At 36.5% G+C, this 23,690-nt stretch overlaps 2 protein-coding genes across 2 annotated transcripts in view; both read right to left on the bottom strand.

Annotated features, from left to right (window-relative positions):
* The window catches only part of LOC136024948 (ubiquitin-like protein 3), a 52,979-nt gene extending 29,614 nt beyond the window's left edge, over nt 1-23,365 (bottom strand). Inside the window, exons 1-2 of the mRNA XM_065700541.1 lie at nt 23,282-23,365; nt 11,920-12,045 (exon numbers count right to left, since the gene is read on the bottom strand). Of these exons, the coding sequence (XP_065556613.1) occupies nt 11,920-11,949 (30 nt within the window). The 5' untranslated portion in view covers nt 11,950-12,045; nt 23,282-23,365. The remainder of the gene's footprint in view (nt 1-11,919; nt 12,046-23,281) is intronic.
* LOC136025476 (uncharacterized) lies at nt 16,706-17,248 on the bottom strand. The gene has a single exon (XM_065701508.1). It carries the CDS (start codon nt 17,246-17,248, stop codon nt 16,706-16,708), a length of 543 nt encoding a protein of 180 aa, XP_065557580.1.
* Nucleotides 23,366-23,690: the final 325 nt, after the last annotated feature.

The following is a 23,690-nucleotide window of genomic DNA, read 5'->3' as shown; positions in this document are numbered from 1 at the left end:
TAACATAATCAGTGATATTCATAGTCAGAGAGAGAGAGAGAGAGAGAGAGAGAGAGAGAGAGAGAGAGGAGAGAGAGAGAGAGAGAGAGAGAGAGAGAGGAGAGAGAGAGAGAGAGAGAGAGAGAGAGAGAGAGAGAGAGAGAGAGAGAGAGAGAGAGAGAGAAGGAAGCATTCCTTTCCATGAAAGTATTTGTCATTTTAGTAAAAATGACGGTATGTCAAAACGATCTGAATTTGTTTTTCAATGTAAAATTTTGTATGCGTATTAATAGCCTATCTTTTAAATTAAACACTTTCACATTTTCATCGGTAAAATAACTCCAATATAGCTATTAAAAATACAAGACCAACTTACGAGAAATAGAACGGCTTAACTATGGTTCATTGTGAAGACTCGACTAGTAACTCACCCCTAGGCTATCTGATACATGAAACAGGTATAAGACACGACAGTCCTGGACGACTTAAAAAGATTAATTTGCGTTTCCACGATGATGTTACATGGATAGTGATTCTAACTAGATTAAAATTAGGTCAAACATTGTTTTTTCTCGAAATTCATGTGGCCCTTCGAAAAAATAACTTATGGAAAATTAGACTAAAAAAGAGACAAAATACATAAAATAGGCAATTAAGACCAAAATTGGAAGAACCAAAATAGAATTCGGTGTTGGGACTAAAGCTTAATAGACTTTAACAAAAAAAAGAAGAAGAAGAAAAAAAGAAAACTGTTTGCAGTCGGCTTAATACTCAGATGAACGAAAAAATAATTAATTAAAGCAAGATGAGAATGGTATCTTGAAACTAAAGTCCCTCGTACTAGTGATGCTAAATTAAGAGAACGTGTTTCTGAAGCCTCTCAAATTCTAGAGATAACTGATTACGATCTTTTAAAGTACAACGAAAAAAAACATTGCTTCAGGATTATCTTTTTCGGAAAATCTTAGAGTAGTATCAGCTAACAAGATTATTATCATGTTATGATGCACCATGCATTACGAAACATAATAAAAAAAATTCCATATTTTTGTTAGTAAAATTAAATCTTTTATAAAAGAGTTCCCCCCCCCAAAAAAAAAAAACGATACATAACAAGTCTTGACTGTGACTTCCCTGTAAAAACAGGTGAATCTTAGCATAGCTCGGAGACGGCCTTCAAATGATTATTCCTGCTGGGCGACAGTTTCCATGACAACTGATATCTATTAGAACTTCTTTTTTTTTTTACATACCCCTACATAAAAGTTTCTTGCTGAAGGTAATCAGTAGGAGCAACTTTATGAAGAATTACCCTCGCAACTCCAACCCTATTAATGATCCTATAAATGCCCTTAGAAAGGTCAGAGTGCTACGATTCCCCTCACAGCCTGTTTTTATGTACAGAAATTTTCCGGTAGGAGTAAATCGAGTCTTGAGGGGGGAAGGGGTTAAGACGTAGGAATTTCGGTCAAGTCACGTAAGGAATTACAGTAGCAATTTTGTGATTTAATTTTGTTACGTTATATCGAATAATTATTCCTATACCTCCGTGTTAAAAAGTGTTCCATATTTCCATTGGTTTTAAAACCATATTAAGCTCAGAATTTGCATCAAATGATAGTGCTGTGCTTAATAAATATATATGAATAAAAATTCTGATTGGTCCTTTTGTATGAAACATTTAACCAGTAAAAAGAACAGATTGTTTAGACCTAAGTAGCCCCTCTGTTTCCCTCTAGTTAACTGTCAGTCGTTAATTATAGTTTTTTTTTATGCCCGTGGTGCATGTGATAAATCAGAAAAAAAAAATTCCTCTATGGTCTATTTTTCATACTCAATCGACTCAATATTCTAGGCGTTTTAAACAGTAGTTCTAAAAAATGCACTCTTTCACAAAAAAAAATTGAACACAGTCAACAATGGGCGCCGACAGGGAGCAAGTTCTGGCGCCCTTTTTAAGATCCCGAGTCATTGGAGCGCAGCTACCCCCCACACACGTCGTAATGTCCCGAAATGCATCAAATTGAAATTTTAATATAGAAATTATATTCAAGATAGTCCAAAGATCATATAACAAGACTTTTAGGGTTGAAACAAAGCCCCAGAGCCAGGGGGCAAAGGATTTAAGGCTCCGGGGCATTTAAGGTTTTTATGGAAGGGATGCTTGTATAAACTTTAGAGGAGTCTCATTTGTTTCAAAATTGGAAGTTATAGTTCCCTTTTAAGAGTCAAGAGTGATGGAGGACAACTAGCCCCCCCCCCTCGACTACCGTTCTTTTCACCAGACGCATCTGATTGAAATTGTGAAATAGCCATTTTTTTCAAAATAGTCCAAAGAACATAACAATGCCTCTAGGGTTAACACAGCCCCAGAGACCTGGGACAAGAGCTGTAAGTTATCCCTTGGGGTATATAAGGTTTTCATAGAATGGCTGATTGTATAAACTTCAGCTGCATTTGATTTGAAATCGGAAATCGTAGTGCCCTTTTTAAGAGTCAAAAGGGATTTGAGAGCAACAAGCCCCCCCCCCATGTCCATCATTTTTCCCAACACATCCAAACAAAATTTGGATATAGCAATTTTGTTTGGCATATTTGAAGGGTCTGTGCATTATATCCAATACAACCATGACGACCACCCCACAGCCTTCAGGGCAGGGGTTCAAATTATGACCTGGGGAAACAAAGTTTTTATAGAATTGGTGGTCGCATATACCTCATAGGGGTCTCATTGGAAAGGTATTCAGAAGTTCTAATGCTCTTTTTCAGAGTCAAAGTGATCAAAGGGCAGCTACCCCCTCCCCACAGGTCGTCTATCCCCGAAATTCAGACAAGAGAAATTTTGAGGTAGACATTTTGTTGAAATAGTCCAAAGATCATACAACAAGGCTTTTGGGGTTGTTAAAAACCCCCAAAACATGGGAACAACAGTTGTAAGCTATACCGTAGGGGGATTTAAGATTTTTACGGAAGGGATGGTTTTAAAATTTTTAGAGGTGGCTCGTTTGTTTGAAGATTGGAAGTTCTAGTTCCCCTTTAAGAGTCAAGTGATGGAGGTCCACCAGCTCCCCCCCCTACCTACCCTCTTTCATTAAACATATCTGATTGAATTTTTAAGATATCTATTCTAACAAAAAATAGTCCGAAGAACACATATCAGTATCATAAGCACATCATCATCACTCCAATCATCAGCACATATATAGGGCTCACAACCCCTATACCTTTTCAAGGCCAAAACATATTTTACGCTTTTACTGAAAGAAATTTCAATGTTTTCACTTCTATAACTTTAAAATTTTAAATTTATTAAGATTTAAAGAATAAATATGAGCATATGCATATTAAACTGACAATGCACATTCATTTGTATTTTTTTTTCAGTAAAGTGCAAATTATATTCCGGTCTGAAGAGGCATAGGGGTTGTGAGTCATTTTCATGTTAATTTCTGTTCGTTTTGAATTTCCCTCGGTTGTTTATTGTAATTTTTGTTCGTGTTGGGTTTCATTTATTTATTGATGCTGATTTGTGGTAGTTGTATGCTTGGTAGATTAGTTGATTCTATTTTTGCTTATTTTGGGTTTAATGGAGTTCTTTACTTTTCCTTGAAAAACTTATTTTTTGGAAAGTTTTTTTTTTTTTATTGATTTTAGGAAAACCCCAGTCAAACCACTGTATAAGAAAGATGATAAAAGTGTGGGTGGTAATTATAGAAGTATTGCTGTAGATAGGAAAGAGAAGAACAGTGCGGTTTTGGGTAAGGTAGAGGATGTGTCCTCTACGTTATCATTATCAGATATCTTAAGTCCTCAGTTATATAGATTACGAGCAAGCGTTCGATTATGTTGATAGAAGAGTTTTAGCGAAGGTCTTATCATTGTATGGTATACTGGACAAATACAGTAAAGTGATTAATGATATGTACGAGAACAACATTGCTGCGGTTCAGGTAGGAAATGAAGTTAGCGTCTGGTTTTGTATTACAGCAGGAATCAAGTAAGGTTAAGTTCTATCCCCATATATATGGATCTTTTTGATAAACTTTGTCTTCAGAAGCGCAGGATAGGCAATGGGAGAGCACGGAATCTAATTGGGAAGGGAAACTTTCCTGGACTTTGATTATGCAGATGATTAAAAAATTCTAGATGAAAGTATGAGCAAAATGAACGAACTTTAGAGGTTTTGTGAGTTCAGGGTGCAAGAATAGGTTTGAAAATTAATGTTCATAAGACTAAGTTGCTAAGGCTAGGAATAAGTGAAAATGAAATGGTGACGATGGGTAACAAAAAGATTGATCAAGTGGACGGCTTCACTTACCATGGTAGTATCATTAGTAAAGACTGTGGGAGCAGCGAAGATATTAAAAGTAGAATAGCCGAGGCTCAGGGTGTTTTTTTCACAATTGAAAAGAGTTTAAAAGAATAGGAAGATAAGCCTGCGAGCCAAGATTAGAATAATGGAGGCTGCAGGGATGGGAGTTGTCAAATATGGTTCTGAAGCATGGGCGCTCCGATAAAAGGACGAAGATTTGCTAGATTTTTTCCACAGAAATTGCCTACGGATTGTTTTGGATATCCAACTGACTGACTATATTTCAAAAAGCAGGTTGTGCGTGTGTGTGGTTCAATCCCGCTTTCTTGGGCTACAATGAGAGAAAGGTTGAGATGAATACGGTACGTTCTGTGGATAAAGGTTAAAAGATTGCCAAAGATTGTCCTTTTTAGCTAACCATTTATGGCTAAACAGAAAGCAGGTCGTCCGTGGTTGGGGTTGAAGAATTTTGCAAAGAAAGATTTAAGGGCAATGGGAGCTTCCTGGGAGTGTGTAAAGGGAGAGGCTTTAAATAGATTGGGATGAAGAAGGAGCGTGCATAGCTGTGTTGGCCTCAAACGGATTTATGCCGCGGCGAGTTGTTAGTAGTAGTAGCTATGTCTGTCGAATAGAAAATTTTACTTTAAAAAAAGACAAGCTCAATTGCTTTACAGGTCTTTAATACTATATTTCTCAAAAGAAAGTCTGAAAGGAGAAGAGACAGAAAAGATACTGCAAAAATTGGCGAATATATAGGTCGGAAAGAACCACGGAAACAGATCATGAACAGTTTCAAATAGCAAGATAAAATTTAGAATGTTTGGCTCTATTGTGTTCAATCTTTTTTCTTACTGATAACTTAAGTAGGTGATGAAATACGTTTCGCCAGATAATCCATAGACATATGAAAAAAATAGGTAGCTTCCTACTCTCTTTGAATTCTTTCTCTTATTTAGTTCTTGGATAAATCACCCAGACAACAAGCTATGGAAACATTGCTTAAAGTCTAATCAAAGGTTGTAGGCGCGACTTCTAATAGGGAAGAAGGTTTAGAAATACTAATAGACAAAGAAACAGAAAAGTTCTAATTTGACAATACCAAGAAGCTAATTAGACTGAAATAACAGAAACTGATATTAGACTGAAAATTACGATGAATTTTATGTTGTTAGCCTCGAACATCTTAATATGTGCTCACTAGCAATATTCATTAGAAATGACTGTTATCCTTCTATTCCAAAAGAAAATCCACTTTAGAAGAAAATAAAATCTTGAGGTAGCTTCCAACATGAGATTAGCACGGGAATATTAGCAAGCGGGGCAAATCAAAATATTGAACTTGTTTGCAGTACCTTCTCTCTAGCCATAAGTCATTTAAAACAATTCAAATTTTGAATCAATGCATAGTTGCAAGAAACTCCGCTATTTTTCAATTTAACTGAAATCTAACCATAATTCTCTATTTCATGCAGCTTATAAGAGTGGGAACTGGTGCTAGAGTCAACAAAAAAAAATGAACGCAATCTAACATCTGGTAATCCTTGGCATTTTTCAGTGTAATGATAAGAATAATGAAGTTAATTAGTGTAGTTGGTAAAATTAGGGTATTAATAAGTGTCTGATCTCAGTTCCTGACAGAAAAAGGACTACAGAGCTTGAAAAAATACGAAGTGTCACCAAACACTACATGGCGCTGATATTTTGTTGTTGTTGAAACTAGCACCAGTTTCCATACTTATAAGTTACCTGTTTTCTTTGCTCAAAAGACTGTTTTTGATCAAGGTCAGACATCGAAACTGTGTTCCAGTGACCTCTGGTTCGAAATTTAATGTTGAAATATTTGGTTATTCCAGAAAATACCCTTCAGCAATCAAAAAGATGCAACTTGACAGTCAGTTGTAACCTAAGCCTACATAGTCAGTGCTTCCAGGTTGTATGTTCTCTGAGTTTACTAAATCTTCAAAAGGCCTTTCATGGTATGAAATAGCAAAAAACTAGAATTTTTGAGGAAATAAAGAGCAGTGCTAACTCTACAAAACGAGCATAAATTACCCTAAATACAGTAACAGGAGTTGACACCCACTACAAAACAATCCTCTTCCAGCTTAAGTTATCTTTCAATGTATTTATATTTTTATTTACAAGATTATTTTCAAATTAATGGCCTGACAATTATAAGTTTTAGACTGTATATGCTAGGGAAAACAGTGAGAAAGGTAGATATATGATCACACTTTCTGTGGTAAATTTTGCCATTGTAACATGTCCTTCCTCAAATTTAAATAGGCAAGGGAAAAAGCGCTTTGAACAAAATTATTTAGAATGAATTAGTAAGATAGAAACGAATTGCTCTCAAGCAAAATTTGGATCGTAAGTTCTAAATTTTATAGGACCAGTGCGTGCTAACGTGAATATCAAAAATATCTTTATATGGTTCTAACTGGACTAATGAGCATACAATTATACACTTTTGACTGTATATTATGGAAAGAGGGGAAAAGTTGCTTTTATTGTATTATTTAGTTTTTAGACTATTTTTTGTCAACAACAACAAAAGACAAAAAAACATATATACACAAGGTATGTATCATTTCCTACTACGTAACCAACTAGCTGTTGGGGTGGCCCTCAAAAGGCTCTTGACAGGGCCTTTTGAGGGTGAGACTGTTCTTATTCCTCGCATTTTCATGATTCCAACGGACCCGCCTTTTCAATTTGCCTCTATTACATTTTCCATTGTTTTTTTTGTTTTTTTTTTACGGCAAGTCGCGTGCCATTGTAAAGCTTTGGTGGGTTGATATTTCGTAATAATATTATTGGTACGCCTATTTTTAGTTGTAGCACGTGTGGTGGAAACCCTGGGAGATCCAGGGAAGTTACAAATTCAGATGGATAATTAACCGCCTCATTTGGTTCTAGAACCGTGTCGACTGACTTGTAAAGGACTGCCTGGTCTCGAATATTGGTCAAAACAATATTGTTGATTTCGTGGACGTCTTTATTCTTGGCTGCCAGAATCGCTCGTTCTTTTACCCATTTATGATTTTTATAATTGGTTAGAATATTCGGAAATACTTTTTCAACCAATTCATTTTTGGACGTCACTAAATTACAGAATTCAGAAGGCAGTTGTATACGTCCTGACATTGAGTCTCCTGGGAGCTTTCCGTTTCCAATTGCCAGCAATTGATCTGAAAATGTTTAACCAGAGTCATCGTTTTGCAATCGGACACGCATATTTGCAGTTAATTTTAATGTCTTTACGTGTGACCATAAATTAGAATTTTTCAGACAAGCATTCATTTCGTCTGCAGGGGTTGATCTAGGTATTATAGGTAAGGTTTGCCTGAAATCTCCCGCAAGCAATATTAATGTGTTGCCAAAGGGTTTCGAATTCCCTCGCAAATCTCTCAACCATTGATCCAGAGCCTCGAGCGATTTTTTGTGTGCCATTGTGCACTCGTCCCAAATAATAAGTTTGCATTGCTGCAATATTTACCCATCCCAGATGATTTGGAAATATTGCACGTGGGAGTTTCTATAGAATGAAAATTCAGAGGCAATTTCAAAGTGGAATGGGCAGTTCTCCCACCAGGCAGCAACGTTGCGGCTATTCCGGACGACGCAATTGCCAACGCTAGGTCATTTTTTGATCAAATTGATGCCAGAATCAATTTTATCACAAATGTTTTACCAGTACCTACTGGCGCATTCAAAAAGGAGATTTCTCCAACGTAGTTATCGACAAAATGCATTATCTTATCATAAATGTCCTTTTGCTCAGACGTTTACTTAGAAATGTTATTTTGTACATAAGACAATAGATCACTCGTGCTGTAACTTTGTTCACGATGCAATTCTACACATGTTGAAACAGCAGCGTTACGATTAGGTGAAGGCATTCCCAAACCCTGAAGAGGTTTGTTTGCCATACATACGCACAAATCTTCAATAATAACTACAGTGTAGTTATAAATTTCTGATGTAAAATCAAAAGTCATATCTGACGTCTCTAGCCGTTTTCGATGGAGTATATCCTCGGCCATTTTCGATTTATATTTTTACCATAACTCTGTAGGAGCTGAAGGAGAGCAAGTTGTAAGTATGATTCCAAACAATGCACGAATTTGACTTGGAGTTGACGTTTCGAACGCGTCATTGATGCAGTTATCCCAGTGTTGGCCATTCTCCAGCAAATTCAGAGCTTGGCATGCACTACGGTAAGTGTCATGTATAATACCGTTTACAGTTCTCAAATACTCAAAGGACGTCGAACCGGGTACATTCACCAAAAGCAGGTGGAGAAAGAAGCATTCATGTTGATTGGGGTGAATGGTGTAGTCTTCCTATCGTAGTATCTTTGAAGATGGTAGGTTGGCCGTCGACTGACTTACCCTGTTTTCGACGTTCAAATACTTTATTTTTAGCACTTCAGTATACAGCAGTTTTTTGCTAAAGAATCATTTTGACATAACGAAAAGAAAGCGGTTAATGTTGTATCCGGTGGATTCAGGGCTCTTTGTTGCACGTTTGATTCCGAAAAATAAATACGTTGTCCATTCTGCAAATGTACCGCTAAGTGAACAACAGCTGGACTTCGTTCATGTATCGGAAATGAAAGAATTCACCAAACAGCTTCATTACTGCTAATGTAATGCATCAAAATTCCTTAAGATCCGATCACCCACTCGTAAGTTAAAAATACCTCAATTTTTCTATTTTTCTCTCCCTTCAGCCCCCCAGATGGTCGAATCGGGGAAAACGATTTTATCAAGTCAATTTGTGCAGCTCCCTGACACGCCTACCAGTTTTCATCGTCCTAGCACGTCCAGAAGCACCAAACTCGCCAAAGCACTGAACCCCACCACCTAACTCCACCAAAGAGAGTGGATCCAGTCCAGTTACGTCAATCACGTATCCAAGACATTTATAAGCGTTTTCCAAGATTTCTGGTTTTCCCCCTCCAGCTCCCCCAATGTCAAAAGATCTGGTCAGGATTTGAAATAAGAGCTCTGAGACATGAGTTCCTTCTAAATATTAAATTTCATTAAGATCCCGTCACGCGTTCTTAAGTTAAAAATGCCACATTTTTTCTGATTTTTCCAAATTAACAACCCCCAGCTCCCTCAAAGAGAACGGATCCGTACCAATTAATGTCAATCTCGTATCTACAGCTTGTGCTTATTCTTCTCATCAAGTTTCATCCCGATCTCTTCACTCTAAGGGTTTTCCAAGATTTCTGTTTCCCCCCCTTCAACTCTCTATGTCCCCGAATCCGATTCGAATTAAAATGGAGCATCTGAGACATAAGATTCTTCTATATATCAAGTTCATTAAGATCCGATCACCCATTTTTAAGATGCCTCAACTTTCACGTTTTCCAAGAATTCCAGTTCCCCCCTCCAACTCCCTTCAATGTCACCGGATCTTGTCGAGATTTAAAATGAGAGTTGTAAAGCACAAGATCTTTCTAAATATCAAATTTCATTAAGATCTGATCACCCGTTGGTAAGTGACAAATACCTCATTTTTTCTATTTTTTCCGAATTATCCCCCCCCCCAACTCCACCAAAGAGAGTGGATCCAGTCCAGTCATGTCAGTCACCTATCTTGGACTTGTGCTTATTTTTCCACCAAGTTTCATCCTGATCTCTCCGCTTTGAGCGTTTTCCAAGATTTCCGGTCCTCCCCCTAATGACACTGGATCCAGTCAAGATTTAGAATAAGAGATCTGAGTTTCGAGTTCCTTCTAAATATGAAATTTCATTAAGATACGATCACTCTTTCATGTCAAAATATCTCATTTTTTTCAATTTTTTTAGAATCAAGCCTCCCCCCCAACTACCCAAAAGAGAGCATATCCGTTCCAGTTATGCCAATCCCGTATCTAGGACTTGAGCTTATTTTCCCCACCAAGTTGCATCCCCATCCCTCCACTCTAAGCGTTTTTCGAGATTTCAGGTTCCCAGCCCCCCAACTTCCCCTTCACCGGATCCGGTCGGGATTTAAAATAAGAGCTCTAAGACACGATATCCTTCTGATCATCAAATTTCATTAAGATCCGATCACTCCTTTGTAAATTAAAAATGTTTCATTTTGTTATTTTTCAGAATTACCTCCCCCCCTCCCCAACTCCCCCAAATAGAGCAGATCCGTTCTGGTATGTTAATCACGTATCTAGGACTTCTGCTTATTTTTCCCACCAAGTTTCATCCTGATCCCTCCATTCTAAGCGTTTTCCAAGATTTTAGGTGCCCCCCAACTCCCCCCAATGTTACCGGATCTGGTCGAGATTTAAAATAAGAGCTCTGAGTTACGATATCCTTTCAAACATCAAATTTCATTAAGATCCCATCACCCGTTCATAAGTTAAAAATACTTCATTTTTCCTATTTTTTCCGAATTAACTGACCCCCCACTCTCCCCAGATGGTCAAATCGCGAAAACGACTATTTCTAATTTAATATGGTCCGGTCCCTGATACGCCTGCCAAATTTCATCATCCTAGCTTACCTGGAAGTGCCTAAAGTAGCAAAACCAGGACAGAGAGACCAACAGACTGACAGAATTTGCGATTCCTATATGTCACTTGGTTAATACCAAGTGCAATAACAAAAAGGATTGATATTTTCTAAGCCTATTTGTTATACAAATATGCTATTTACTTGGAATCCTTGTAAGTTTAAAGATATGGTAAATTTCTTTCAACACTATTATTTAGTTGCTTCTTATTTATGAATAAAGTCAGCCTTATGGAGATTGCCATTATGCTAATACCAACTTACATTAAACAAATAAAAAATAACTAGGATTGTCTAATTTTCTTAAATATAAGGAATTGATTATTTATGCTTGGATTAAACACTAATTTATTTTCAAAACTGAAGGTTCTTTTTATCTATTAAAACTTATTACATGGTTAGAAAAATTTTTATTTTTGGACTCCTGGTAAAAGTAGAACTAGACTTGACTTTATTTACATAAGTTGTCTCTCTTCTACTCATTTAAAATAGACACTGAAGTTAATTTTCACAGAAACATGCATGTAAACCAGGTATACCCATCTTTTAATCCTAGAAAATAAGTGAAATAAATGGAAGATAGGGAGGAGTCTGAACATTGTGTCAGGACCAAAGCTTCGGCAAGCCCTATGCAATGTCTCCTGGTATTAATGCCACTGTGCTGAAAAACTTAAATCCACACTTATCACTCATCTGTTAACACTTCTTTCTGCTAGTCAATTGTGTAGTCTATGTTTCATATCAAACTTGTTTTACTCAACTCTTTAGAGTTCATGTAAAGACAAATTCTGTTTCTCTGCATTAAAGCTTAAAGCTGGAAATACAAGCATATCTCTCCCTTTCTCATGAAAAATTGTGGGAAAAAAGGACAGATGTTGAAAATTTTCAAGCATTCCTACAAATAGACATATTACATTCTGTTTTCCACACATCTCCCTGGTAAAATACTTGGATTTTCCTTTGACTTGAAATGGACACAACAGAATATCCCTAAACAAAAAGAGACTTTTAGGTTATTCAAGGAAAACAATTTGAAAAAGCTACTAAAACATAACAGTCAGCCAAATGTTCAGAAACAAAACAGGGTAAAAAGAAAATTAGACTTACTCTATCCTCAGTCAATGCTGGTGAGTTCATGTTTATGTGAAAGGCAATACAAAGACTTTATTCAATTTCAAGAAAATCTATCATCTGAGTGCTGCCATATTCACAATTTAAACCATTAAATCAGATCTGAAAATTAATAGAAAACATTAAGATCATACACAAAAATGACTTGCAAAGTGCATGTTACTTATGTGAATAGAAAATAAGACAAGTATTTTGGCTGAGGTCTTATAACACCCAATTTTGTCTTTTCTGATACCAAAGAGTTTGGGTAATTAAGGCTACCCTACTCAGTGTTTAGGGCCAAATGCCAGATACCCAAAGGGCTTTCAATATACTTATCTTCTATTGTGATGGCATACCATAAGTACCGTATGTAGAAGATTGCAACCAGAACTGGAGAAAGGAGGACAGTAGAGACCCGCAAAATACAAGACCAGCAGTACCTTGAGCTTATCCACGTGCTTCAACCATGAAATATCAAAACAAACAGACAAGAGGAATGCACATAGAGTAAGTGATTTTCTCAGATTATGACGTGAAATACCAAAAGAAAATACAAAACCTAACATTCAGACTATGAAAAATTGCCCTGCAAGCCCTTTCAAAGCAAAACTAGCTAGATTGCTAGTTTTTTGCAACAGATTAGTTTTTATTTGTTTCTCTGTGAGAGAAGTCAAAACAATTTTCAAATTATTAAGGCTATTTGTTGATTTGAAGCAAACAGAACTCTTTGAAACAGTATGGTAGGGGAAGCTTAACCCAACAAACACAAAAAAAAAGCATTGGCTGGTACTGCTCAATTTAATTGTTTGTTAATGTTGATGAATACTACTCAGTGTTTGATACACTAGGGTCACAAAACTAGTAAAAACTAACGGGTTATTTCACTTAAATTCCAACCCATTCTAAATCCAGCCAAGCTCTGTATCTGAGAGAAAGTCTACAGAAGTAACTCACCCCCCTGGTTTTTGCAAGGTTCTATAAGTAGTTTACTTTGACCTCATTGAGTCCCCAGGTCTCCAGTGCTCAGATCTGAGACAGTCTAAGTTATGTTTCCTTTTCCTGAAGAGAGTTTTGCATTTTCAAACTTCTTGCTAAAGAAATGGCTGATTTTGACAAAACTCAGTTTCCATTGCAAAAATCAAATACTAAATTTGCTTGTAAATAGAAAAGTCATATTGCATTTCATCATTTAATTTTCTAATGTCATTTTTCAATAGAGTGGTTTAAATTAAACCAGGTTTAAAGGGACTGGACTAGTAGCAACTCATGCCTTAAAAACTGGCTTATGCTTACATATGATTTGTTTTTGTCTGGTCATTCAGATCTAGCCTGTCTTTTTGTGAAGTCATCTAAGTCACCTATTTTAGCCTTATCTAATTCCTAGGTGCTCAATTCAGTCAGAGAAAGTCTACTTTGTATTTTCCTTCTTCTGAAAAGACTTTGAAATTTTCAGACTTTTCAGTAGAGAAATGGTTGATTTTAGCCTTGCTTAGCTTTAGTTGTAGATACCAAAAACTTAATTGGCATATAAACAGAATAGTCATTTTATTTTATTGTTAAATTCTTCTTTCAAATAATCTTGGATTTAAACAGAGTCATTTAAATTAAACCAAGCTTAAAGTGACAGGTAGCTTAACAACAATCTTAAAAAATCTGTTTATGCTTGCATATTGTCAGATCGTCAGTCAAACTTTCATTGTAAGTGGAAGAGAAGGCAAGAAATTTCTAAAGACAATGGAAAAGTAATTAAAATTCAAAGAAAATAAGCCACAGAAGACTCTTTCAAAGCTAGTGTATACAGGATAGTGAAAGAAAACTCAATTAACAATACAAGGTTGAGAGGGATACAACATTTGAGAATGACAAGCAAGACTTGACTGTCTACCCAGAATTATTTTTTCCCTAGGACAGAAGGGCTTTTGAAGACTCTGTGATAGCTCATTCAAGTTGGGAGGAAGTTTGTTTTTGCCAGGGATGAAAGTAATGAGCAACATTAAACCTTCTGATGAACAGAAATTATTCTAAATGTGCGCTTCTAGCCCTTTACAGTAATTTTGATGTCATGCTATCAATCAAATTGGACTACAAGAAGGAGTCAAATATAGGGCAAGACATTTCTGATCAAAGACCCAACAAGGTATTTTTTACATGTTTTACCAAGCTCAAATTCATTATAGCATTAGTTGTTGGTTCTAATGACATATTTAAGAAAGTCTGGGAAAATCTTATGATGTATGCAAGAGATATCTTGGAGGAAATACAATGTACATCATCTTCTGTGTTTGAGCTATGTAAAGATTTAATAGTAGAATTTTACTGAAGAACTTCATAATATTTCAACAATTACTGGAATTGTTGTTGAAAGTTGTAGTGATAATTTGGAAAGTATAGTTCACAAGGGTCTGAAAATAAGGATGTCAATTTGTAGCAAAAACTAAAGAAAGTACCTTATTTCATGAGGTCTTAATCAACCAAAGCTGAGCATCTCCCAGTTGATCCTTCAATACAAGAAACAAAAGAGTAGTGTTTTCATACAGGATGTTATGAGGATTACCAGTTCTTAGAATACAATATCAAGAGAGATGCTGTGTTTCCCTTTCTCCAGTGGTCCCACAAGCAACCAATTCAGAAAAGGTTGGGTAGAGGCTGGTCTGCAGCCACAGCACAAAATGAAGACCAAAAAAAGACGAAGAAAGGAAAACTGGCAAGTCATTTCTCTTCCGAGTCAAAAAAAGTAGCTTTGTTCTATTTTTGTCATTTTGTCAACAAGAGCACTCATGTGGATATCATACTTAATAAAAGCACTCAAACTAAGATTTTGCAGCAAGCAAAACATGGAGAGACAAACAGAAAAAATACATTTTTTTTTTTAGATGCTGCAGGGACCCTAACAAGGCAGATCATTGGCTTTAGGATAACAAAAAAACAAAATGGCAACTTTGTTCAAATTGTTCAACTACAAGTAAGATTTGTGGCAACTCTTGATACCCAATATAGACCATACAAATTTACTTACAACTCCTCAGAATGAGCTCATTAGCTTTCTTTCAGCAGAAGTCAGGGAGAAGATCCTTGATCAAGTTTGGATTTAGATTTTTATTCTGTGATACAATACCCAATGCTTTACATTCTGATAAGCTTGCAGGTGCAATCTACAATAACAACTGGAAGGGACACCTAGAAAGAGACTATTATATGTTAGCAAGGCTAATGACAAAACCAGGCAGGTTTTGGAAAGTATAATAAGAACATCGTCAAGGAGAGGAATTCTTCTAGATAAATTAGCTTTCCAGTCTTATGACTATAGAAGTGTAATGTCTGGTGAATTTAATGAAGCCCAGCACATTATTACCTTAAATCGCAGCTTGGAGCGATATAAGGATTATCCATCCTTGTGATGCTCCATGAATAAAAGAATTCGTTTGGTGTAGATTGTGGCTGTTAGATTAGACTCTTGTGGAGGACTCTGCAGCTTCCCAATTGTAAAGGAACTCCTGGCAGTCATTCCTTATCAAGGTGGGACTTGAACTTGTTAGTTGAAGTTCCAGAAACCGTTTCTTCAGAGAGCTGGTTCCACATACTGATGATTCTTTGGCTGAAGAAGTGGCTTCTATGTCTACTCATGAAATGCTGCATGGAGAGTTTCAATGAATGTCCTCTAGTACCAGAATGCAAGGGCTGTGCAAAGAGACCGGGAAGGGTATTTTTAGAGAGGATTTTTTGGTTAAAGTAATGTCACCCCTTTTCCATCGGTATGTCATCGTCGGCAGCTTCAAACGACGTAGTCTTTCTTCGTATGGAAATTTATTCATGTTGCTAACCATCTTAGTGGCACGACGCTGGACATCCTCAAGCAACTTCTTACCTTTTTTGAAGAAAGGGGCTGCCAATGACATTCCAACCTCCAGGCGTGGACGTACAAGCGCCTTATATAACTTCATAAGAACTCTAGGGTGTCGGCTGGAGATGGTTCTTTTTATGATACTGAGGGTTTTATTTGCAGAAGATGAAACAGATTTAGCATGGCTGCTAAACTTTAATTGGTGATCTACAATAGCCCCAAGATTTCTTTCATTGGAAACAGCAGAAAGGAAGTTGTCTTGAAGGAAACACTTATGATGCTTGTTGTGTTTGCCAAAATGGATTATATGGCATTTGTCAACATTGAAAGTCAGAAGCCACATGTTAGCCCATCTTCCTAGACTGTCAAGATCTGTTTGAATTGATTGCTGGTCAGAGGGAGTAGCCGCTTTTCCATCTAATTTTGAGTCATCAGCGTAAAGGGTAATAAGATTTGAAAGTAGGGTGGGTAGTTCATTAATATAGAAGTTGAAGTGTTGGTCCAAGAATAGTGCCCTGGGGCACGTCACTTAATACAGTTGTGGGAGAAGAGAAATGAGGAGTTCCCTGTTAATCAAAACCTCTTACACTCTGTGACATTTCAAAAAGGAAGCCCATAATCCACTCTACAACACCTTCGTTGACACCTGCAGCCCTCAATTTGATTATGAGGAATTCATGACAAACTTTGTCGAATGATTTGGACAGATCAAGAAGAATCATGTCAACAGAAAAACCCTTAACAAGCAGTGTGGTCACTAATCCATGTTTGGATGAGGTCAGTGTCCAGAGATCTACCAGATCTGAATCCATGTTGTGATGTGGAAAGGATATTATTGACCTCAAGATGTTCAATTAGAGCTTTATTAACAAATCTCTCAAGCACCTTAACAACTGCAGAGGTGATGCTTATAGGACGGTAATTTTCTGCTGAGTCTCTTCATCCCTTTTTATGGATCGGGGTTATATAAGATGTTTTCCAATCATGTGGTAGTTCCCCATTTTGAAGAGATAACTGGAGCAGCATGCACAGGGGGTAACTGAAAGCTTTTCGACACTCCTTAAGAAGACGTGGATGAACACCGTCTGGTCCCTTTGACTTATTTACATCAAGCTTCCCAAGGCTATTGAAAACCATTACTTCACTTACTGACAGATCAGGCATAGGGAAAAACACTTCATATGATGGAGGATCTGGTGAGGAGGTACATGAATTTTGGGTAAAGGCAGAAGCAAATTGTGCATTTAGAATGTCAGCCTTATCTATTAGAGATGAGTGTAGTACACTGTGGTCAACAAGGTCAGGAATAGTATGATGATTTGGGTTTTTAGAAGAGACATGTATCCAGAAAGATTTTGGGTTTAACTTGATCTCAGAAGCTAATTTTTCCTCATAAGCAGATTTCAGTTTTTTTACAGAATCTGCTACACGATTCCATACTGCCTTATAAATTGACAGGGTCTCCTGGTTCCTCTTCTTCATACACTGTTTCCAAGCTCTAGATTTCTGGTTAATCAGATTCTTATCTTCCTTAGTGAGGAAGGGCAGTGTTTTGGGGTGTTTCCTAAAAATAACCCTGGAATGTTTCTTTTCAAGAGAAAGAAGGGTTTTTTTTTTTTTAATTTAACCATGACTTATTGATGTCACTGGTGATAAGCATTGACCAGTTTGCAGATGAGAGTTCCTGCTGTATTGCCTCATAATTGGTGAAAGTCTGAGGACGAAATTTAGGTTGAGGATGACTATTTAGGGACAACAAAGACAGAATAACTAGATAGTCACTACTAGCAATTGGCAGTAAATAATCATTACGAATGAGGGAATCAGTATCATGGAATATGATGAGGTCTAACAGCAAGGGATTCTGATCAGCTCTATAGCGTGTAGGCTTATCAATAGTCTGATGAAGAAAATTATTTGATAGGCAAGATAAAAAAAGGTGAGTCTCTACTATTAGATGAAAAATGTCCAGTTCCTTCAACCCACTCAATTGCAGGAAAATTAAAATCTTCAGTGATTATTAACTCAAATAAGCTAGGAAGGGATATTGAAGATGTCATTTCATCAATGATAGTTTTGAGGGCCAACTCACTATCTTCAAGGGAAGGAGCACTTGGACTTCATAAATGCACCCAAGATGCAAATTTTTATTAGCAACGGAGATATCGAGCCATACACTTTCAATCAAAGATATATCAAGCATAGTAGGATTTACAACACTAACCTGGATACTATCTCTTACATAAACACCAACTCCTCTTTGACAATTTGGGTGCTCCAAGTTGCTAAATAGTTGATATCCCAAGATCTGTAGGGATGTTTCAGTAACCACTAAAAAACTATGTTTCAGTAACAATTCAACAAAACTCGCAACATCTGCTGCTTCTTCCCTAAGAAGCACTCCGGATTCTAGAAGCTTATTTGTCAGACAGTCAACATTGCTTGAAAGAACATGGAAAGTATTTCCAGAAAGTGGGTTCTGACTTGGGAAATTTGGCTGTTGAGACTCAGAGGTAACATCAGATATGGTACTTGAATCTGCTGAATTCTGACATGACAGGAACAAATTATTAGATATAACACTTAAATTAACATTAGCAGAAACAACACTTAAATCTACATGGGAAACATTTGGAGAAGGATTGGATGAAGCTTCACAAGAAATATCAACTGACGATTTATCAAAACGAAGCACTGGGGAAACAAAACTATTTACATGAAGATGTGATGATATAACTAGGTTTCCATTGCGGATTGGTTTGGTGGGGGCTGGGGTGGGGCTTCCCAACTGCAATGAGCAGCCTCGTTTTTTGGAAAGATTTGGCCCTTGAAGATCATGAGGTTAGGCTCACCTGAGCTTATTCTTCTTTTCAGCTCTTCAACTAGGGCCCTTCTCCTGTTTCTCTCATTCTTGGATGCGTCACCACTAAATTGTATATCCTTGTGGAGCTCATGGGAGCAGTTGATGATTGACCTTTGGATGTCCAGGCTTGGGACAGTAAAAAGAACAGGAGGAGGGCGTGCAGATGGCAGAGAATTAGTAGGGATTGGAAGTCTTCTCACATTATTGATGTGAACGTCTCCGAGCTTATACTTTTGATCAATATAAGACTTGATGAATAGTTGGTCATTGGGTTGCAGAGGGACCCCAAATGCAACAATGTTAAGGGCTCTACATTGTCTGTCCCTTTCTTCAGAAAAGTGGTGCTGGATCTCACTATCAAGATGCTGGGTAAGATTGGCTTTGATGCTTGTTGTCTCTTGAAGAACTACTGTCTGGACTTCAGAATGCATTTCAGAGAGCAAGCATTTTTTGGACACCCGGGTTTCCAGTGCTGATACTTGTGATTTTATCTCACTGACAGTTTGTGAGATTTCAGCTTTTAGTGATGTTTCCAAGTCTTTTAAAGATGCTTGGACAATTTCCTGAAAATGCTGCTTGAGATGGGATTTTATCAATGATCTCATTTTTCATGCTATTTATTGTAGCTTGTTCAATATTATCTTGGATTTTGAGTATTAACAGATGTTGATCCGTATTTACATGCTGGGCACTTGATACAAATATCTAGACATTGGGAGTTTTTTGTGATAAGCAGATATTCAGGTTCAGGCATGTCTAGACACTTGGTACATATCCACTTGTCACACCCATCACAAAGAATGGCATAAGAATCATTTTCTAATGCAATATTGCAGGCAAGACAATTGTCAGATCCTTTTTTCGGACTTATATGAATCCTTTTTAGTCTTCTACTTGAGGTGGCCTTAATTTTGCTAGGTGGCAGCATGATATGAGAAAAAAAGCACTGCCTTTTTTTTAAATGCAGGGAAAAAACTTTCAGCCAACAGATATCAATTTGTCACTGGGTTTTCAGAACTTGGGGGGGGGTGAATTTGGACCTGTGGGAAGTGCGGATACTTGAATCACCTATCCCCAGCAGTTTAAGGATGGATATCCCACTGGTAACAATACGGCTCTTTGTGTTTGTTATTACTCTCTTCTACACAGGTTTCCCCAAATGTAGAAGATAAACGATTCAGCTTATGTAATCTGTGGCTTTATCAAAAACAGATACTTCGCAAATACAGACCAGCAACACTGTATAGTTAAAATAATGAAGAATGGGAAGATGTGCAATTCCTTGGAGAATTGAAAATAGAATGAATGGCCCAAAAGTCTAAATATATCTATCACAGCACTGTGGTAGATCCCTTAAATTAACACTTAGGGTACACAAGATTAGGGATAATTATAAAAATAAAGAAAAACAGTTTTATCTCACAGTTTAATATATATTTATCCAGGGTTCAAATTTATGCAGCCACATGGATTTGTTATTGTTTATAGATGAAGTTCAGATTATATCTGAACTTCTTGACCATCATGTTCCTTGTTTTCGCTGACAGGCCCACAGACTAAACATTTTTATAGAACATAGCAGCAATTCATCTCTTTGGATAGTTTAGCTTTTCAAAATCCTTGACAAAATATATGGATTCTTCTCTTGATCTACAAAGCATTTTTCTACCCTTTAAGGGAAACTCCCTTTGATTGTAAACAGCCTTAGTCTCTAAAATCCAAAGGCAGATTTTGTCAGAAAACATTGTTGGTGTCTTGGATCATCTTGTTTTAACAGCCAAGATCAGAGTCAAGCCAAGACCTCAAGGTATTAGTTCTATAGACAATATTTTAGAATCCTGCTGGAAAGGCTGATTACAATGATGGGAGATAATCTTTGAGTTTCCATTGTCAATTTTCAGCTGTTTTGATCCTAACTTTAAACTACTTTTATAAATGAGGTTTCATTACAGATATTGAGCTAGCAACAAAAATTTTTAACAAAAACAAAAAATTCATCCAGATTCTACTGCTTTTCAAGTAAAGCTTTGAAGTTCTGTTTCAGTTTTGCCATGGCACTACTAGCTTCAGAGAACTCCTAGGTGAAGGAAATTGACAGCACTGCCAACTTAAGCAAACCAATCACCTTGGCAGATTGGCTGCAACAGCACCTGTTGCAGTTGTCACTGCTGATAGAACATTTAGCAAGGTAAAGTTTATTGAGACTTTGCTGATAACTGCCATGGTTAATTTTTGACTAGATTCCTTATGTTGTTAACAAAAAAGAAAACCCTCACCAATGCCATTGACTTAAACAGCATTGTCTACTTTGAAGAACAGGCAAATATATACATAGCTGTCCTTAGTTATGCATGATGTTTTCTGTTTTAGCACCTTGTTTGTCTTTGTAGATAAGTATAAATGATGCAAGGTTAATTATAATAAATTTTCACAAGTCATATACTGTGACCTAGGAGTCTTTTAAATGATGGGATCTCATACATCCTAGCCTTGGAGTATAATTGTCTGAAAAGTGCAATAGAATCAATGGATAGACTAATAGAGACAAAAAACAGAAACAACAAAATAATAAGCAACAATGCAAAATGTTAGAACAAATCAATCCTAATAACATCTTAATACCTTTATTTTGTCATCCCAAAAGTAATTCTTTTATCAAATTAATAATTTCCAGGACTTTGAAGTTTTACAAGCAGTCATACATAATGGCCTTGGCAAAATCCAGATAACTTCAAGTACTAATACAACACCATTTGACTCAATTTTTTATTTTTATACAGTAATCATGTTGTGGGAGCAATTTGGTTTGGTCCTAATTTTTTCCTGTGTTGCAGATTTCAGTTTATTATAAAAATTGGTAAGGATTATTTCTCTGCAATATTTACACAAAAAAATTCTAGCTCTGGCTGGATTGCTGAACTTCAATTAACACTTCAAAAAGCTGTGTGTTTTTTACCTGGAGCCAAAAAGAGTTGTCTTTGTGTGTCCTAAAGCCAGAATCTATAGTATGAGAGCTGAAATTATGTTTTATAGTCTAATTTAAAGAGGATACTTTGAAATTTCTCTGCCAAGTTCTACTTTCTTTTACCATAATTCTCCTTTCATGGGCAAATCTGTTTTCAAGCTTGCAAGCAAGCAAACACCAGTTTCAAATTGAAATCATTACCAGAAATTTGTTAAGCAGTCTACCCAAAACAGAGTCTACATTCAATTCTTTTCCTCAAGGACCATCAATGGTAGGAATAAACTCTCTTAAAACACATTTACTGCTGAATTTGATGAGGTTTTGAAATGGAAGCTAGTTGTTGAGTAGTCCTAAAGGAAGTGTAAACTTGACTGGGAAGCTAGTGATCATCCAAATGTACCTGGTCAATAAACAACAATAAAAGCAAAGGTAAAATTCTAGTTTATTGACTTTTGGCTATCTTGGAATGGGGTTAGGTTAGGAAAATGAAACTTTCAGGGATGGGTCTAAAGGCTAAAGCATTTCCTGGGAAGGTATTTTGAAGTACCTACCTCTACTCCTTCTCTCTCTAGAGGGTCCTGACCATTGATAACCTTTAAAAATATGTGTGTTATAAATATGAAACCTTACAAAATAGATCTTCTGCTTGAATGAAGTATAAAAAAATAGTTTTCAGCTACACAACTTTGCTCAATCCCAATTTATAAGGTTTTAAAGACATGAAAATACATTTCCTAAGTTTTGAAAAAAAAACAACATTGATATGGCTCAGAATTTACTCAAATAACAAGAATTGCATTTCCAGAACAAAATTTAGAGAATAAGCAACTGGTATCTGAAAATTAAGGTAAAATGTTGTTTGGTCATGTAGGTGAATTTCAGGGCCCTCTAGAGGGAGATAGTGGATGTGGGTACTTCAAAATACTTTCCTGGGATATACTTTAGCCTATAGACCTATCCCTGAAAGTTTTATTTTCCTAACCTAACCCCTTTCCAAGATAGCCAAAAGTCATTAAACTAGAATTTTAGGACTAATTTTCTTCTACTCCACTTGAGCTTAAGAGCTATTTCTTGAGATTCCACTTTCAAACACAAAGATTAGGCTATAACAGGGCCATCAAAGGTCAGTTCTCTTTGGAAAGTGATGGAGCAGATGTAGGTAAATCAAAAATACCTTCTCTGAGGGCTAATTTATGTTCTGGATTAATGCCTGGGATTTTCATTTGATAAGGCTTATATTAAAAGACTTAGCTACTCAGGTAGCTAAGATATAAACTTATCTCTATAGCCTAATCAGAATTGCATCCTGAACTCTGCTTCCACAATTCTGACTATAGAGGCAACTTTATTTCTTAGCTACCTAATTATTCCATTAATATAAACCTTATCCTTTTCATTAGCCCAACTCAACTAGCCTACTTTCAGAGATAAAAAAAACCTTAATCCAGAATTTTACCCAAAGTGGTGTATTAATATTCTACATAGGACAAACAATAGAAAAAATCTTAAAGTTACAAGACATAATATTTTTAGAATAACAAAGTCTAGCGAACTACTGATATACAAACTAATAGCCTGTCAAAATGGCTACCCTATACCCATCTAGAAGTTAGGCAGGGGAATTTTTTTTAGCTCAGCAGATTAGAATTACCTTAGCCTAATTTTATTCAGTTCTTTATATATTTACTTTGATTCTTAATATCTGGTCTTCAAAGATTCCGATGTAGTCTGTAAAAATTTCTAATAAATGATAATAATAGTTAAATTCTATTTCTTCGAAAAATAAAATAGCCTAAATATGGATGCTAATCATTAGTTGCGTTTTCAGGCACTGGGTTTGAATCATGTTTTGAGTGTGTTCGACGAAAATCGTTTTCACGGTCATTGCGTTGAACCCAGCAAAACTATAAAACATTTTCATTTTACGGATTCCAAGCGTGTTGGAAATGGTTTCTTAAAACTAATGCGCCAGAATAGCATGATTGAATACGGGTTCTGAGAAGACATTTACCCGTGATTAACAAGGCACTCAAAAATATAATCTGTACAACTCATGTCGAACTCCGTGTTGGATGTGGGTGGTCTGAAAACGAGGC

Source organism: Artemia franciscana, chromosome 3 (genome assembly GCF_032884065.1).
Source record: "Artemia franciscana chromosome 3, ASM3288406v1, whole genome shotgun sequence".
Taxonomy (NCBI): domain Eukaryota; kingdom Metazoa; phylum Arthropoda; class Branchiopoda; order Anostraca; family Artemiidae; genus Artemia; species Artemia franciscana.
The sequence above is the reverse complement of the archived record's forward strand: the minus strand, read 5'-3'. Positions and strand labels throughout refer to the sequence as shown.

Excerpts from the sequence above, each read along its gene's own strand:
- LOC136025476 (XM_065701508.1), bottom strand. The coding sequence starts at position 17,248 with ATGAAGAAGAGGAACCAGGAGACCCTGTCAATTTATAAGGCAGTATGG.